The 17,641-nt window shown below is 41.6% G+C and overlaps 1 protein-coding gene and 1 long non-coding RNA gene across 4 annotated transcripts; one reads left to right on the top strand and one right to left on the bottom strand.

The window, feature by feature from the left end:
* Window positions 1-287: 287 nt before the first annotated feature.
* Window positions 288-14,719, top strand: ROPN1L (rhophilin associated tail protein 1 like). 3 transcript variants are annotated; one of them, XM_015614970.3, is made up of 6 exons: window positions 288-4,737; window positions 7,333-7,482; window positions 10,587-10,710; window positions 10,898-11,059; window positions 13,458-13,633; window positions 14,598-14,719. In XM_015614970.3, the coding sequence occupies exons 2-6, from the start codon at window positions 7,352-7,354 to the stop codon at window positions 14,659-14,661; spliced, it is 657 nt and encodes a 218-aa protein (XP_015470456.1). In that variant the 5' UTR covers window positions 288-4,737; window positions 7,333-7,351; the 3' UTR covers window positions 14,662-14,719. The 3 variants fall into 3 exon arrangements, with proteins under 3 accessions (XP_015470456.1, XP_015470465.1, XP_015470484.1); XM_015614979.3 differs by lacking the exon at window positions 288-4,737 and adding an exon at window positions 4,875-5,151; XM_015614998.2 differs by lacking the exons at window positions 288-4,737; window positions 7,333-7,482 and adding an exon at window positions 9,950-10,102.
* LOC117243921 lies at window positions 9,094-9,880 on the bottom strand. Its single transcript, XR_004496010.1, has 2 exons — window positions 9,805-9,880; window positions 9,094-9,260 (listed from the first exon to the last, which is right to left on the bottom strand). It is a non-coding gene; the product is annotated as an uncharacterized LOC117243921 (long non-coding RNA).
* Window positions 14,720-17,641: the final 2,922 nt, after the last annotated feature.

Below are 17,641 nucleotides of genomic sequence, written 5' to 3'. Positions count from 1 at the left end.
CTACTGGTATTTTACAAGTCATGAAAGAAAATAGCAAATCAGGCCAGTCATGCAATGTGAACTGCAGCTGTTTTGATGTTGCTTACATTATCTGTATTTGGTTTTTTGGGTTTTTTTTAATGGAAAATGGTTTCAAATCCAACTGTTGTGCTGGCATTTGCACTGCTTCACAGATCCCAGGTGAAGTTTGTTTCCAGAACTGTCCATTGTGAACTCTTCAGAAATCTCATGTCCTCATCTCCTTATTTTTACACATTTTTTGAAAGAATATGGAGGTTGTAGAGAATAGGGATTAACAGTACTTTATAAATTGTTTTAAATTTCAGTGGTTTGCTTTATTGTGTGCTATATGCTCCCCTGGCATAGAAACTTGATAAATAAGCTTGTAAGTTAAGTGGCTGTTTCTGAGACAGCTGATGAGCACTGTACCAGTAGTTTCCATCTGTGCTGGAGTGATGCAGAGTTCTGTGGACTCCTCTTACTTTTCAAGTGGGAAAGAATCTGTGCATGTGTGTGTGTTTGTATGTATGTGTGTGTACACACTCTTCCACCACAATTTGTGTTGACCTTGGTCTTGACTGGAGGGGTTGGTGGTGTGTGCTGGCTCAATTTTATCCCCTTTGTCTGTTGAGAATCTAATGCTGTTAGTTCTACAGGTCTTCATCCAAGAATTGTCAGATGGCTCTGTAGCTATCTTGTGTATATTGAAAGAAGTTAATTGCAGCATGGCTTTGACTGTTTTTATACAGATTCTTCTATATTGATTAAAAATATTTAGAACTCTGCATTTTTTCTGTCAGCCCCTTCTCAATTATTGAGTGAAGCTGAAGCTAGTTGATTTTGTTTCTGAGGGCCCTTCCGTACCTGTAACTGCTTTGTGTCTGACTTCTCCAGTAAGATGCCAACTACAACCTATTACAGTGCTCACATCACTTTGCAGCTGAGTGCATTCTTTCCTTGCCTTCTCCTATGCTTGCATAAGGTCTTCATAAAAATCTTCACAGCAGCTGCACTGTTGTTCAGAAAACCATGAAAAGCTTCACAAGATTCTGTACCTCACAAAGCACAAATGACTGGGGTTTGATTGCCTAGCATGCTGATCAGCATCATTTTGTTTCCTTGGACATCATTGTCCATTTTTTTACATCTAGATTAGAAAGGGTTTGTGGTAGGGTCAGTGTTCTTGTTCTGTTGCCTTGGGAATAAAGACTGCTGTACAACCTGGGCAATGAGTGAGGTTCTTGGAAGAAATTATGATACACAAATAGTAAAAACATTAAACAAGGAATTGATTCTTGGTAGTGTAATGAAGTTCAGTATGCAAAATAAAATAAGCTGTTCTCTGAAACAGATGAGGAAACAACTTTTACAAAACACAATGGTAAGTTACAGCCATCTTACTCTGGTATTTCAGTTCTTAATTAGGTAGCAAACTAAAGAATTGCACAGTTAACAGCAATTTTTTTAAGCTGTGCTTTTTGTTTTAATTTCTTCATTAAGATGTCACCATAAATTGAGAAATGATATGGTGAAATCAAAGTTACTTAGTAATGGAAAATTTTAAAATATTGTATTTCCAGAGGTCAAATAGTTTCAAAATAAATGGAATGTTTTTACTTCAGTATAATACTGAGAGATGGAGCAATAGGAAGATTATTTCACAGCTCTGCATATGAATTTTTCTGCTTACCTGCTATTATTACCTTTTACCTCATGAGTACTGACCAACACCAAAGCTGCAGAAGCATTTTCCCCTATATAAGGCAACGTCAAACATCTGAAGATGTCTAACATTAGGTGTGGGAGAAGGGGGTGGTATTTAACATTACTTGCCTTTCAAGGACTGTTTGTGTTTCTGGAAAAGGACATTAGTTTTACTTAGAATTCCTTCTTGCTTACAAAAACAGAACACTGCAAAGCTGAATAGAGTATTCAATATAGAGTTTCTGTATTAGAACCTAAATAGTGCACTGGAGTGCCATGTTTAGCAGATACAAATTGCGTAAGTGGCTTGCTAGAGTTAGGTGAGGAATGTGATGAATCTAAATATTGCTGGATTAGAATGGACAGTCCATGAAATATTTTGACTAGTTGTGAGCGGGAGTCACGGAAGTAGGAAGCAGCAGGAATTCTAATCTGTGTTGCTATACAGCAGCATTTCTGGCAGTGCTGCTGTAAAGCAACAATTACATTCGTGGATATACTTTTAAATGTTCTTTATATACAAGACCTGGTATTATACAATGGGAGCAAATACTTCTAGGAAGCAGCACAGATTCATATAAAGAGAGTATTTACAAGAGCATGTAGTGACAGGACAAGGGGGAATGACTTCAAACTGAAATAGTTTAAGATTAGCTGTTAGGAAGACAGTCTTTATTGTGAGGGTGATGAAACACTGGAACAGGTTGCCCAGAAAAGATGTGGATGCCCATCACTGTAGATGTTAAAGGTCAGGTTGGATGGAGCTCAGTAGCCTGGTCTAGTGAAAGTGCTCATGCCTTACAGGTGATCTGCAAGGTCCAACCCATGGACCTTTCAGATTTTCTATGAAAATACATTTCATTAAATATAGAAAAATATTCCACCTACATGCTGCTGTTCCCCATAAATACCGTGTGGCAGCTTTATCCATTATTTCACTGCACTGGACCAAATAGCTAGAAGAATTAAGAGTATGACATTTACATTTTGAGCGTTTTAAGGATATTTTCAAGTGTGTGCAAGGATCACAGATAAGAGGTAATACGGATCTTGTTTATCTGTTATCACTAGACGCCTTTGAAAAACTGCACTGTGAAATCACTTTAATTGAATCATATTCTGTAAACTCCTGCAGGATAATGTTTGTTTCATGTTTTTCTTGCTATAGTGTTCTTAAATGAGTAGATGTTTTAAAATAGCTAAAGGATAGAAATGTATGTAATTATATGTCAGAAGTTTGCTTTTTCATTAGTTACAGGAATCTGCAAAGTATTTTGAGGCCAAATAATTAGCCTGTTGCTTATATGCTAAGTATTCATGTTTTATGAAAGATTAAACTGTTAAAATGTGTGCTTAATGCTTTCTGGAGCCCACATTTTATCTTTGTCCTGTGTGGCCTTGCATGTTCATCAATGGGGACATAATTTGGATTAAAAGGCCTGACTTCAAATAAGATTGTGTGCTTCTGCAGTAACTGCTTGGCCTGTTTCAAGCATGCAGCACCCAAGTTTCTTTGGAGCAACAGCTTGTGAAGGCTTTCTAAAATGAATAATCCTATTACCAAGTTGATTTGAGTGCTCAGGCTATGTACAGTCCATGTTAGAAGGTACAAGAGGGCTATTGCTTTGTAACCAAGAGATGCACTGGTGTGTTTACAGAGGATGTCAGTCAGATTACCTCTGATGCTGTTTTTATCTGCAGGGCAAAGAAGACTTGTAGCTGTCCACCAAGACTTTATGGTAGAGAGGGCAGTTTGGTTCCTCACATTCTGGAGCAGTGGGAGAGCCCATGCTGCCTTGTGGTGTCAGTTTGGACCATCAGGTGCTGAGAAGCAGCTGGCACTGGCTGTGCTGCTCAGTGGTGGCAGACTCTCAGTGGTGCTGCTATTCTGAATGTCCAGGACTGTGGAGCCTGATCAGCAGAGGTTGCTTGTGGCTGAGCTGTCCTTGGAAGCAGTAGCTGCTATGAGTAAAGAGAATTTTTGGGGATACATTGCCCTATCTTTTTTTCCAGCTCAATCAGTATTTCTCCACTTTTCATCCAAGCCAGGAAAGGAGGTACAAGAATGCCAAAGGCAAGATGGACATGCCACCGTAACACTGCTCACCCAGTAGAGTATCCTTGTGGCCAGGGGACCCAGGAGCCCAGGAACCAGCTTCCCTGCCATGGGCTTTGCCAATAATATGGTGCTAAGACGTTCACAGAATCACAGAATCAATTAAGTTGGAAAAGATCTCTGAGATTAAGACCAGCCTATGACCAAACACCACCCTAGCAACTAGACCATGGCACTAAATGCCACGTGCATTCTTTCCTTCAACACCAACAGGGATGGTGATTCCACTGCCTCACTGGATTAACCCTTCCACTACCCCTTATGTGAAGAAATTCTTCTTAATGTCCAACCTAAATGTCTGAATGTCCCCTAGCACAGCTAAAACTATGCCCTCTTACTCTGTCACTGGGTGGGAAAAGATGCTGACCCTTTCCTGCCTACACCTTCCTTTTAGGAAATTGTAGAGAGCAATAAGTGATTCTTCTTTTCCAGGCTAAACAACCCCAGCTTCCCTGGCTGGACTTGTGCTACAGGCCCTTCACCAGCTTTGTTACCCTTACCTGCACTCCCTCCAGAACACTCTGGTTCTTCCCCGAACTGAGAGGACTCAGGATTCGTGGTGTAGCCTCACCAGGGCCGCATAGAGGGGAAGAATCCCCTCTTCCCTCATCCTGTTGGCCACGCTACTGCTGACACAGGCTGGGATGCCACTGACCTTTTTGGCCTCCTGGGCCCACTGCTGGCTCACGTTCAGCCGCTGTATCCGACCCACCTTGAGGCTGTCTGTGCATTTACTAATGTAGACTCAGTCCTCTCATCCATGGTTTGGGCCTTTTCAAAAGTTTGTACAAAACAGGCGCTGTTCTTGCCCTTTAAACCTCGCCGCCATTAAGTTTTTCCCCCGCCCAGCGCCCGGACCGCCCGCCGCGGCCCGTCCCTCCGCGTTGCCAGGGCAGCGGAGCCGTGGAGCGGGGCAGGTGAGGGGGCGTGCCCGGGCCTTCCCCGAGCCCGTGGGCGGCTGCCGCGGGGGTGTCCGGGGGGCGCTGGAACCGTGGGGCGGCCCTGCGGCTCCCTCCGGCCTGCGAGGGGCCGCGCCGGGGCCGGTGCCCGCCCGCGCTGCATCCCCACAGCTCGGGGCGGATGGGCTTCGGGCACTCGCGACTCTGCCAATCCCACCTGCGTGCGGACACGCTTTGGCCTTTTTTCCTGAACACCTGGGGCTGGCTTGGGGCTGGGATGCGTGAAAGGAAAATAACAGAAAATAAGAGCTAACAGGAAGTGAAAGTTAGGAGCTCACCTTTGTCTCTAGCGAGAGTAACCCAAGACAGAGTAACAACGGTGAAGGGGTGCAGGAGCTGCCTGACCTAGCTGTGCTTTTCGTTGATCACTAGGTGTGTGTGTGTATATATATGTACAGGATGTTCTCTCTGAACAAGAAACCCTTTTTCCCTGTGTGAAAAACGAGGTTCACTTTTTTAATATAAAATTTAAAAAGTTTAATAGACAATTAGGAGATACAAATAAAGCGAAATGTACAAATATGGCCGGGTGTCTCTGCATTCAGCCAAGAGAGCACACCTTACTAACAAAGGATTGTCCCTTAAAAACAGAACCCTATTACATATTCACAAATTCTTATACATGATTCAAACATTCCTCTTAAGTTTTAGAGGTTCCTTTGTTTAGCTTAACTCCTCTCTCCCCATAGATCAATCTTCTTGGCTCTGTTGAGTCTCACACTCCCTGATAATGGAGGTTCAATAAATTCCTTCCTTGGAGCACTGGTCACTGCTGTCTTCATCTAGATAAGATAATCTAAGAATGCAGGGGGCATTTCTGACTATCTTTTCAGTCTCTGAGTTATATGAACAAAAGCAGGGTTTTTTTTATTTTAATACTATGCTACAACCTTTATCAATAACAGAAATAAAAGAAACTATATTAATACAGCAAAGTTTTCCAACATTATACATATAACTTTCGTTTTAATATTTGTGAAAAGCCAATAATATAATATGTATCTATAACACCTGTGAGGGTGACCAAGCGCTGGTGCAGGTTGCCCAGGGGAGTGTAGACTCTCCATCCTTGGGAGATTCTTGAAACACACCTGGACATGGATATTTGGCAACCTGCTCATAGGTTGTGCAGGGGTTCAGACCAGCTGACCTCCATGAAGTCTCTGCCAACCTCTGCCCTTCTGTGAGACTCCGTGACTAATGGCTTACTGTAGAAAAGCAGCTCTTGAACTGTATTTTTCTTTTGTGATTATATTTTTAGTCTTTTATTTGACTGCTTCCCAAGGGTACACACACACAGACACACCTGTATTCCTTCCTCCAAGTTTTTCTGTTGTCCTGAAATTCTCAGCTAGCTTCAGTTCCTTGGCTAGAGCTGTGTTTTTGAATCACTACTGAAAAAACATAACCAATGTGGTAATTAAATGTGCACTTTCAAGTCTGTTCCTGATGCAAATTGGCTGCATTGGAGTGGTGAAGATTCTGTACCCTGTCTACATTTCTCCATAAGTAAAGTTCTAAGTATGGTTTGATCCTCAAAGGAGCCTTGAGTCACAGCAGTTTCATCACTCTGTTGCTGGCTTTTATTTTTTTTCTTTTCCACAACAGGAAAATTCACATAAGAAAACCACCTGCCAGGTACTCTTGCTTTTATCTTAAAAATTAAAAAAGTCTAAATTGATAGAGGATTCTGTTACATTGATTCCTTTCTTAATGCTGTTGTTTTTACTGCTCCTCCTTTCTGCAAATAACTAACCATTTTAGGTTCTTGTTGCTAAATCAACTTAAGTATGCCATAGTTTGTCCTGGAAATGATGAGGAGAGTTCCTCACCAAATATGCCCCATTGCTATCATGGGAGAAGGACCATACAATAGCCTATCTCTGTCCTTTCTTTCGGATGCTGGGGAACAGGTTTCCTTGCAACAAATTAATTACATCCTGAATGAGAGAAACACACCTGTAGAGCTGTATGAGCATGTGTGCTTGCAGCACACATGAATATTTTGTTCATCACAATATTTTGTTTGATATGAAGTCTGTCACAAACACAAATTGGTAACTTTTTGGCTACAGAATTTTTGAATACATAAACATAAACCAAGTAGAAACTTGGTCATCTGCATGCTCTGGCATCTGTACAAAAATGCCAAGATTTTCCTTGGCATGCAGTAGTGAGTTGTCAATGTAGATACCTTTCATGTTGGCATGTGTGGTGTGACTTGTCTGGACTACCTATTTTACAAATTTTTGTTGTAGGTTTGAGGACAAAAATTAGCTTAAAACTATCTGAAGTCACCTGTTAAAGTAGTAGTTCTCACTGAGCTGTGATTGGTGCCCAAGCTGCCCTGTCTTATTTGGTGTAGCAACAAAGTTTTTTAGAGCCATGCAGGGCTTGTCTGTTTACCTTTCCAAGTCTGTCAGCTCTGCAGTAGCCCCAGCTATTTGAGTAGGACAGGAGGGAATTTGGGGATATGCACTGTTCACTCCCATGTGCACACACAGTTTTTCATTCACATTCTGCATGTGTGAACTGCTGTTTTATTTCTTTCAGGTCTTTGTGACTGGACACCATGCCTCTTCCAGAAACCATGTTCTGTGCCCAGCAGATCAAAATCCCTCCAGAGCTACCCGACATTCTGAAGCAATTTACTAAAGCTGCTATTAGGACTCAGCCTTATGATGTTTTGCAGTGGGCAGCTGCGTAAGTATGATGTTCACCTAACAACAGAGAGCTATACATATGGAACCTCAAAACCTCACTCTCTTCTTTATTGTATAGTGGACATAGCTTTGAATATTATACCAGCATGTACATTGCATATATGCTTCTGTGTATTAATGCAGCATGCAAGCCTTTTAAAAATAGTGTGGTATTTTATTTATTTTCTGTTTCCTTGAGGCTTAGGGCTGGCTTACTTCTGAAATAGCTAGATTTCCATACACAAAATGCATCTTTATTTTCTTTTTGTTATTTGCTTTTCTATCTGAAAGACCAACTATTTTATCTTTTAGTTTGGCTTGGTTTTTCTTCTTTCATCTGTGATTCAATTCTTGGAATTTAAAGGAAAAATTAGACGTTAGCTTTCTAATTCTTAAGCTTGATTAGGTTTCTCTTTTTTCTTTCTGGGAAAAGTGCCTGAAAATTTGCACCTTTGACGTGATAATCTGCATAATAAATCTCTCACCATAAAGTTGATTTAGATGTTTAATTGTTTCTCCTTTAACATAGATTTTTTTTTCTTTTACTTCAACTGCTCACTATAATTTTTTCCTGTCCTATGTTTTGTGTGGGCATGTGTACATGTGGGAGGGGAAGCTGCTAACAAAGCCAGGCTGGAGTCTGGCTTGTCTGTTAAAAAGAAAATAATCTGAAGCTGAATTGTTACCGCTGCAGTGCTGGAGAAAGCCAGCAGGACCACCTTAAAATGGTGCGGCGTTTCTAAGAATTTGATGGAAGTGAGGTGCGGCTACCTCTGTAGCTTGAGCCTGCTGGGATGCGGGGCTGGTGAGAGCAGGGGCAGCCCGGCAGTGCCAAGGTCATGCCAGCAGCCAGCCCCCGACCTCTGCCTAAGCACTGCAGCAGCTCGGCGGAGGAGCCGCGCAGCTGGGTGGGCGGCTGCTGCTGACCGCACACCCCTCTTTCTGGAGCATTCTCTGGTGTACCTTGTAGGGCAAGATCTGTACCTGGGAGTTGTGAAAAGCAGAACGAGGCTGTGGGTTCACACGTGCTGCCGGTATTGTAGTGCTTATCCCTGTGAATAATCAGATGAGGAAATAGATCTGGCTGAAAAATAGTGCGGTTGTTATATTTACGTACATACTGTGCATCCATTTCTATGGATATAGTCACGCTAATTCAGTTCTGGAGTGCTGCCTGCTGTGTATTTTAGCACATATGTGCACAGTATGGGATAGCCTGGACATGGACCTGGGTGAGCAGGACAGATGAGGCAGGACAAGTGTCGTGGTTTTAAACTAGTAACTAAAGAAATTACTTATTTCTTGTTGTGAGACATGGATTAGAACAAGAGCAAAACAGGCTTAAAACTTAAAAGGAAAAAAGACAGTTTATTAACAAACTACAAGAATAAGAACACTAGAGTAAATTTCCAGAAAAACCCTTCACCTTTTACATTTTGATCATTTCTTTGTACACATGACATGATAACATAGAGACAAATAACTTTAGAACTTTGGTGGTTAAAAAACAGTCTCAATTTTTGTTAGTCTTTTCATCAGTCTTTGTAGAGAAACAGAAGTCTCTTTCTGCTAATCTATGGAGTTTCTCACGAGAAAACTATTTTTGTCATAGTTTTCTATTTCTCTAATGCCAGCTGCCCGGAAATCTGTCATTAGATCTTCTCCTCCCATCTCACATCTCTCCGAGGTGTGCATGGGTCAATAAAGTCGAGGGATTTAATTTTTAAGGATGAGTTATTCAAAGGCAGAAGTCCTCTTCATCTGTTTCTGTGAGCTCTCCTGGAAAACAGTTTTCTCTTTGCCCCCAAGACTTCAAAATCTTCACTCTATTTAATCCCAGCAACTCACAGTATCCCAAGTACTTTCTCTTTTGCTCAAAACCTACACTTTGAATACTCTATTCCTCCCAATACTCTTATCATGAATTAAAGGAGTCTTTTATACGATTATTGTCCATCTCCATAGCTTTAACAAAAATATATTTCAGCTATTAAGCATCTTCTTATTCTCTCTCTCTTATTTAAAACTTAACTCTTTTCCTCACTGTTGCATTGGTGGTTCTATGATGTCTTCTTTATGTTAATTATCTCTCTCTCTCTCTGTCGTTCTGAGAGAAGGAGTAATCTGTATGTTTACTCAGGTAGTAAAAGAATTAGAAGCTTAAAAAGCTACAAGAGTATGTTCATAGTATCAGGTTTCAGTCCAGCAGCAACAACTAAAAACCAAGCTCGCTGACCAACGCTGCTTCTCCCCCCCCCCCCCCCCACCCCGTGGCCTTGTCGGCCTGGAGGGGGGGGGAGAGACCAAAACAGAGTCTTGTTACCTTGCCAAAAGCCGGAAGCGAAAGAGGACAAGAGAACTCTGTCTGTACTTCTTAAGGGGGTGTTTACAAGTTGAATTCACTTTTTAATGGTCAGATCTGCTGTCAATTCTTGGAAATGACTGATAATTGCTCAGGAGGAAGAACTCTTATCAGCCATCAGCAGCTTCAACTTCCCCTCTTTCCTCAGCTGTCTTAAAGGTAAAGCCTTTCTCCATGACATGGAGAAACTTGTAAATTAGATGCACCTGAATAAAAACTGGAGTTTTCCTTGCACAATGCAGATTGCTGGGCAGTTAAGGTGAGGTAGCTCTTAAGGCTGTGGCAGCCTTATAATTAAAAGGATGTGCATCCAATGCCTTTTAAAGTAGAACTTTAAGAGTTCTACTTCAAAATTTTATTTTGGAACAGACAGAAATAGCAGAAATTCTGAGGAGAGAGTTGCAATGTGAATAGGCAGATGTACATTTTGGGTAGTGCATGAGGAGAATGTTAAACAGATGAGTCCTCAGGTTCATCAGTCAAAAGAGCTGAATATATCATGCACAAAATAAGTGAAATTCGTTAAGAATTATTAGAGTGTCATGAAAGGTGCAAGTAAAGTCTAAAGATTATGGTTTCTGGGCACAGGAGGATGGGAGTTGTGCATGTAGGCAGCTTGCCAGGTGCTGCTGCTCCTGTGGGGGAGCTTGCAGATTCTTACACTGAACTGCAAGAGCATTTACTTCTGTGCAGTTTGTAATGGCCATGGGCATTGAGATGTGTTGCTCTTCCCATTCACTTAGGTATTTTTCAGCCTTGTCTAAAGGTGAACCCCTTCCTGTGAAGGAGAGGATCGAAATACCTTTAGCAACAGAGAAAAAAGATGCTGGTTTGACCCCAGGACTCCTTAAGGTCTTGCACAAACAGGTACAAGCTGTTATTTATCAAATGCACAATGCTATTGAGGGATGCTGATGTGTTGGAGATGGTTGGGGAGAGAGACTGTCAAGTATTTGAAGTATTCAAATATTGAAGTATTTTGGGGAGACACTCTGTTCTTAAATTCATTCTGGTTTTCAGAGTTTTTATTGAGGTACCATGTTTTTGTTCAAAGCTTTCTTCCAAAGGCATGGTGACCTTTGCAGAACTGAGTGATAAATGGAAGCATTTGGGCTTGCCAGAGAAGCAGCTGGAAGCTATCCTGCAACTGGACAGTTTTGGAGAGAAGGTGGAATGGATGAAGTTTCTGGCACTTGGGTGCAGCGTGCTTGGTGGGGTACGTTCACAGCAGGAGCCCTCATATCCAAACACAAATGCTTGTCTAAGATCCATATATAAGATAGACCATAGAACAATTAATGCAGATGGATTTGGGGAATGGTGATTGCTTTTGCAGCAGCTGGCAAAGTGGCTTGCATGTTTACTTCTCTTGCCCATCAGATTTTGGTCTGGGGAACTTAACCAGAAGGATAGCTAAATCCTCAGTTTACTGGAGTGGCAATAGAAGAGCAAGCGTGTGTGCAGGGACCTCATACTGTGTGAAAGGATGATGGAGGAATGATGCTGATGGTGTCAGTGTAAATATCCATGAAGGAGAACTGAAGGGAGAAATTAAAGAACCAATTTTTAAATTATGGTGTAGCAAATTAAATTTTCTTAGCAGCATTTAATGCTACTACAGCTACAATTCTTTTAATGTCAGTAATGAAATCTCAGCAGAGCATTTCAACAGAATGAAAGATTATAAAATGCGTTCTGCTGATATTCTTATAAAGTATACTACTTCTAATGATTTCTACAGTAGGGAAGAAGAGGTACTAACCAGAAAATGTATGTGAAACAATATTTTGTGAATGTTGCAGTATCTGGAAGCCCTGAATGTTAACCTGGTCTGGTGATACAATTGTGCAATTGTCTGTCTTGCTGTCTGTCTGTCTGTCTTTCTTGAAATATTTCAAATTTGTTTTTCTTCATGCCAGTCTCTCTCCCAAAATGATCTCATAGTTTGGTCTCTTTTCTTAATTTAAAAATAGTATCAGCAACACTACTTATCTAGAAAACAACAACCCCTGTCTCCCCGCTAAAAGACCCCAAACAAACCAAAACCAAAAATGGAGTTACAGGAGCATTATTCTGATGGAGCCAGACAGACTAAATTTCACCATCTCACCATGCTTTTGGATATTAAGTGAATAATTTGATTTCAGTACTACATAATGAAACCTAAACCTTGGTTTCCTAAACCAGAGAGAAAGACACACACGAAATTTACATTAATTTTCTGCATCTGTAAATTGTGTTTACAGTCAAACAGGGTTACAGTGAGATACAAGAGTAGACAAGTATGAACTTCTTAAGAGCACCAGTCTGAAGTATCTTCTTCTAAAGCACCAATGCATTTTTACAAAAGGCTTGGAAAAATGACCACATATATGGCCTGTTAAATTGTCTTTCCAAGTTGGCAAAATGGATATGAATAACTTTGTTGTGTTGTGAGAGAGACACTGCTGCAGTTAGGGATGGCAGGACCAGAAGGGGAAGTAGAGGGGTAGCCAAATGTAAAATGTAAAGCTGGCCATAGAGTCAGCTGCCTCTCTTTCCCTTGAGAAGCCTCCCAGGGGAGGAGATATATTGAGTAAAATTGTTAAAGGATAATAAGATGACACTTCTCTGGCCTGTGTTCTAGATCTTAAATAGATACTGTGTTTATTTTAAGTATTGCTATTCTACTGTTAGGAAAGACTATCTTTTTACACAGATATGTTTCTTGCTGGTTAATGAAAATATAAATTTTGAAAAAGTTGCAGAGAAAAATAGTAAGACTTAGGTTGAAGAAATCCTATGTGGGTTTGGTTTTCTGCTTTTATATTGCATGTGTGGCTTTATTTGTTTCTTTGATGGCATTCAACCAGTCTTTGGCTGAATGAAACTCAGTGCTGAATTTTTCCACACTCTTCCCCATATAACTCAGCATGCATAGGGCACTGGATTATTAACACCATATTAAAGGAAGGATTTTTTCAAAGTATATTTGGAACTAATAATTTGAGGCATGTTTTTAAAGGTAACTCGGATGTTTTTTGTCTTTGACTAAACTGAAATATTCTTTAAATGCTTTTTGCCTCAGTGCTTTTTCTACTATCTATTCAAATGGAACTTGCATAGAGATAGGGGAAACAGTAAATATCAGCCAAAATATAATCTAAAAATTAAATAATACCATATAATAATAAAATCACCAAACCTATATTAATTTTCTGGGGGTTGTAGATTTGTCTGTCTTAACTGCTGCTGAGAATTAATTTAGAACCATTGAGGTAATATACACACACACAGGGAGATCTTTTACTGGATACAGTGATGTTGGAGCTTTTACAGTAGCAAAACAGAGCAATTTGGCCCTAATGGAGAGAGAGCTCAGATTACCCTATGCGATCTTTAACCATCACAAGATTCTGGTAATTTTTACTCCTTTCCCTACTACAACTACATTATTATTTCCATCCTTGGACCTGCACTAGAGAGTAAATTTGGGGTTTAAAGCTAGGCAATAATGATATCACCTTCATCTCATTTACCCTCCTTTATAATGGCTTATACTGTGGATTTTTTCATGCAAGGATGTTCATGGCTCTGATACTTTTCCTTTCATTTCTTGCTGGAACCCCCTGCAGTCCTTACTGAGTTCAATGAAACAGGCCTGCGAGATCCTAACAAGAGACCCAGAAGGCGGAGCAGCTCGCATTCCCTTCGAAACATTCTCATTCCTTTATTCATATTTGGCCAGTATTGATGGAGAGATATCAGAGACAGAAACTAAAGCATTTCTCCAGGGAATTAAAGAACAAGCGTAAGTAAAAATCTGTGCAAGGAATTTTAATGTATCAATTGTCTCTAGGTTCTCCATAAGCCTTTAATTTAAGGTGAATAGTCCATCTTTTTTTGGGAATAGCCATAATAGCAGGAGTAAGGAGTGACTAAGATTGTATTAAAAGTATACAGAGTTACTTTTTGTCAACTTCAACATTTACACTGTTAAAAGATAAATTGTTATTTATCCATCCTGAAATACTGAAGTCTCCATAGGGTGGTACAATTTTCCCTATAGGAAGCTATTATATCCAGGCTGTAACACCTGCATATTACTGCTTCTGGAACCAGCAGCATCTTCTGAGCTGTTCCTTTGATTTAACATAGATCATAAACCAAAGAGAGGGACTGGAAGTTCTCTCATTGTATCCATAGTCACACGTAGGTCACACAAAATGCATTTGCACCAATTAAAGAACATCTGTAACAGGCTTGTCCTCCATGTGCTGCCTGAGTAGAATGTTTGCATACAGACAACTTTACTGTTCCTGTCAGCTCTCTGGAATTGTTCTTTCTGTGCTTGGTGGGGCTGACACCTCAGAAGCACTACTGTTGCTGCTGTGCTCAACCCTACCAATAGCGGGTCTGTCCTGGAGCTGTCTGGCATTGGCTCTGTAGAACATGGAGAAAGCTTCTCTCAGAAGCTCACAGAAGGCACTGTGATCCCCACCTCTCCCCAAAAATATTGCTATGCAAACTCCATATACTGTCTTTGATTGCCACCAGCTCCAAGTTCATGGGAGCTCCAAAACAAGAGCATACTAATGAACTGTTTCATCATCAGCTACCAGATTGACATTTTTAGTAAGAACCAGAATTAAAGAATTAAAAAATCATGCCACTTTTGCTTGCATTTCATATAGCCCTAAATTGTATCTTATCCAACACCCTAGGATTTACTATGTAAAAGTGTCATTTAAAAAATTTGGTTTATTCCTTTCCAGGGACAAACACTCTGGCATGGTGTTGATCAGACACTTCCTGCCATACTCCTTTGTATTTTATTGATCAACCCTACTCTTCAGCATGAGGTGAGAGGGAAAAAAAAAAGGAAGGAATAAATAAATTCAATTATTTGTGTTCAAAGTACTGTAATTTGCACATTTCAGAACATGATCCTCTTCTCTGGCATTTCCTTTTCTTTGTCCTACTCTTGAGATGGCCCTTCAGGAGATGTTAATTGAATACATGGTTATGTTGTTCTCTTGCATCTCAAATAATGATGGCCACCCCTTCATTCATCTGCTTATACTGAGCAAAAATTGTTTTGTTACTGAGCTTCCTAACTCCATTTGATAAAGTGATTGTTATGCAAAACATGGAATTCAGTTAAGCTTCGGCAGCTGTAACTGGAGTATTTCTCATTATGTTTCTGGTAGCTTCTGACTTCATTTTGACTCTGGCACAAATATGCTGGTCCTTTGACTATCTTGTCTACTGGACATCCTCTATTTAAACAAACTTTTTGTTTTACCAGCCCTACTGAAAGAACTTAATGAGCTGGTAGAACTGTGGTAGAGCTGGTAGACAAAACCAATGCAAGGACTGCAATGGTTCCATATTATTTTCCTTCTAATTAGAACCCTTTCAGAATTTCAATATATTTTTTCATTTTTGGATAAACTTGTGTAAATAAAGATGTTTTAAAATAAAGCTTGTTTTATGACAAAACAAAAGGAAAAGTTACTGCATTTGTCACATAGGTAAGGAATACCTGACAGAGAGTTGTTTGGTTAGACTGCTTAGCAGAAAGCTACATAGAAGCCTAAATCCATCAAAACTAGACCAAATATTCAGTGACAGATAATCACACTTAATTGCAGAAACAACTGAAGTAGTACCCACTTTCATAAGGGCTACAATAAAACTGGAAAGGTTCCCTTTCACCAAGAAGGCCACAACCAGGAGCAACATCGAGTACTCTCTCCTGGCACATTGATCAAACAGAAGCAGTTTAGGAAAGATGGATGTACAAGCTTTTTCTCTTATAATTGCTTACTTGGTTGAGGCAAGAAGCTTGGCTGATGGTGACTGACCTTGCTGAATGTCACAATATTGTCACAATACAGCTGGCCTGGACTGGACAAACACAAATCCAATTCAACTAGCCTAGTTCATGCCTGAACAAGTTCCTGGATAAGTTACAGGGGACCCCCAGCCACCCCTGTTCATGATTAGTAGGAAGCACATCCCTGGCCAGAGATCTGGGCGGAGAGAGATCCCAGCCAATAAGCTATGTGAGCTGGGAGTTTCCAGTCGAATATATAAATGAGCTCTGAACAATATACGAGGATGTTTTATCTGATAAGCTCTGGATCTTGAGTTGTGGATTTCGTCTCTCCACCCATGGCACGTAACATGTGGCGACCCTATGAAGATACAGGCATTCCCGCAAGCAGAGCAGGAGGGAAGATAGAGTGTGGAGAGCCTATCCAAAACAGTGGGAAAAGCTGAAAAAAACAGCACCAAAAAGCTGAAGTAATAGGCGTGCAGAAAAAGTCTGAAAATAAATGGGGGAGAGCTGTTTGTGGTGGAAAATCGCTCAAAATCTGGAATATTTTTGGATTTAGCCTTAAAAGTAGAAGAAAATAATCATCAGAGCCACAGGAAGTTGGATGTCAACCCAACCACATCCAGTTTTGAAGGTACTGTCACTTCTTTTACAAGAATGGCAGGAAGAATATGATAAAGATGCATTATTAGCTTTAATAACGTGGACAAAGAACCATGAATTGGACACAAAGAGGCTGCCCTTGATATAAATATTTGGGAACGACAATATACTTAGGGCAGCCTCCAGGGGAGACGAAAACGCGATAAAAGTTTTAAAGCCCCGGAGATTTATTTTTGCCTTAATGAGACAGAAAAATACTGGACTGCAGGGCGAGAATGGGGCTAAGGAGGGGACGGAGGGAGGTTGGGACCCCATTCCAAGCCCACGGAGGGGGAGTGGGACAAAATGGCTTCCCCATGAAGCCGTGCCACCTTGAACGGGCCCCTCACCCCAATACTGCCTTTTAGCGAGCCGTTTCCTGCAACTCCACCATGCTGGAGAACACAGGCAGTGGGCAGTGGACAGGCTGCAGCGTGCGGCAATGAGCCAAATTGCGCAATCCCGCCATGTGGCTGGGTCCCGCTGGGGAGCGGAACCCCGAGCTACGATGACACTGCCGCAGCTGAGAGGAGCTCGACAAGCAGTGAAGGCGTGGCTGCACCAAGGGCGTGCTGCAGTGCAGTTGCACAACGCCCAGTAGCCGCCCCAAAGTTGTGCCGCACGGAGCTGCTGTGCCGGAACAGTGTACTGCCATTTCGGCGACGCAGCCCGTGACCATAACGCAGCCGCAAGCCACGCCCCCACCACCACCACCGCCCACGCCGCTCGGCACCATGGAAACGCCTGGACCCGCCCCTGCCCAGAGCTGATTGGCTCAGTCCAGAAGCCGCGCCCGCCGTCCCGCCTCTGCTGGCCACGCCTGCCTGCCGCTGCTGGGGGGCGGGGCCCGAGCTGATGCGGTATCTAGTGCCCGGATTCCTACCCGGGAAGCAGCATTCCAGTGCCGGACCCCGGTCGTGGTCCCACACCCAGAGCAGCCCCAGCTTCAACGCAGCTGCAGCTAAGGCTCCAGCAACCCAATGGAACCACATCGCTGATGGAAACACGAGATCCCCACGGAGGAAAACAAAAGTCTTCACCTTACTACCAGCTCCAGAGGACAAGCCCCTATAATCTTGCTGTCAGCAGCTCCAAACCAGTTTATGTTCAGAGCAGCAATCATCCCCACCCGAGACCCGCTGATCTTTTGGATGGAGGTAAAAGAAAAAACAATTAAAAGCAGGGATATAGAGGGTGCTGAACTGATTTCTGCACCCATGTCCTTACCTGTGGTGGTACGTTTTTATTTTTTATTGTTTAATTGTTTTTACCAACGGTTGACCCCGAGTACCTTTCCCCCCTGAAATTGAATGGTTTCTTCATAAATTCTCCCCG

Source organism: Parus major, chromosome 2 (assembly GCF_001522545.3).
Source record: "Parus major isolate Abel chromosome 2, Parus_major1.1, whole genome shotgun sequence".
Taxonomy (NCBI): Eukaryota; Metazoa; Chordata; class Aves; order Passeriformes; family Paridae; genus Parus; species Parus major.
Note: the sequence above shows the minus strand (reverse complement) of the source record. Positions and strands in the feature narration are given on the sequence as shown.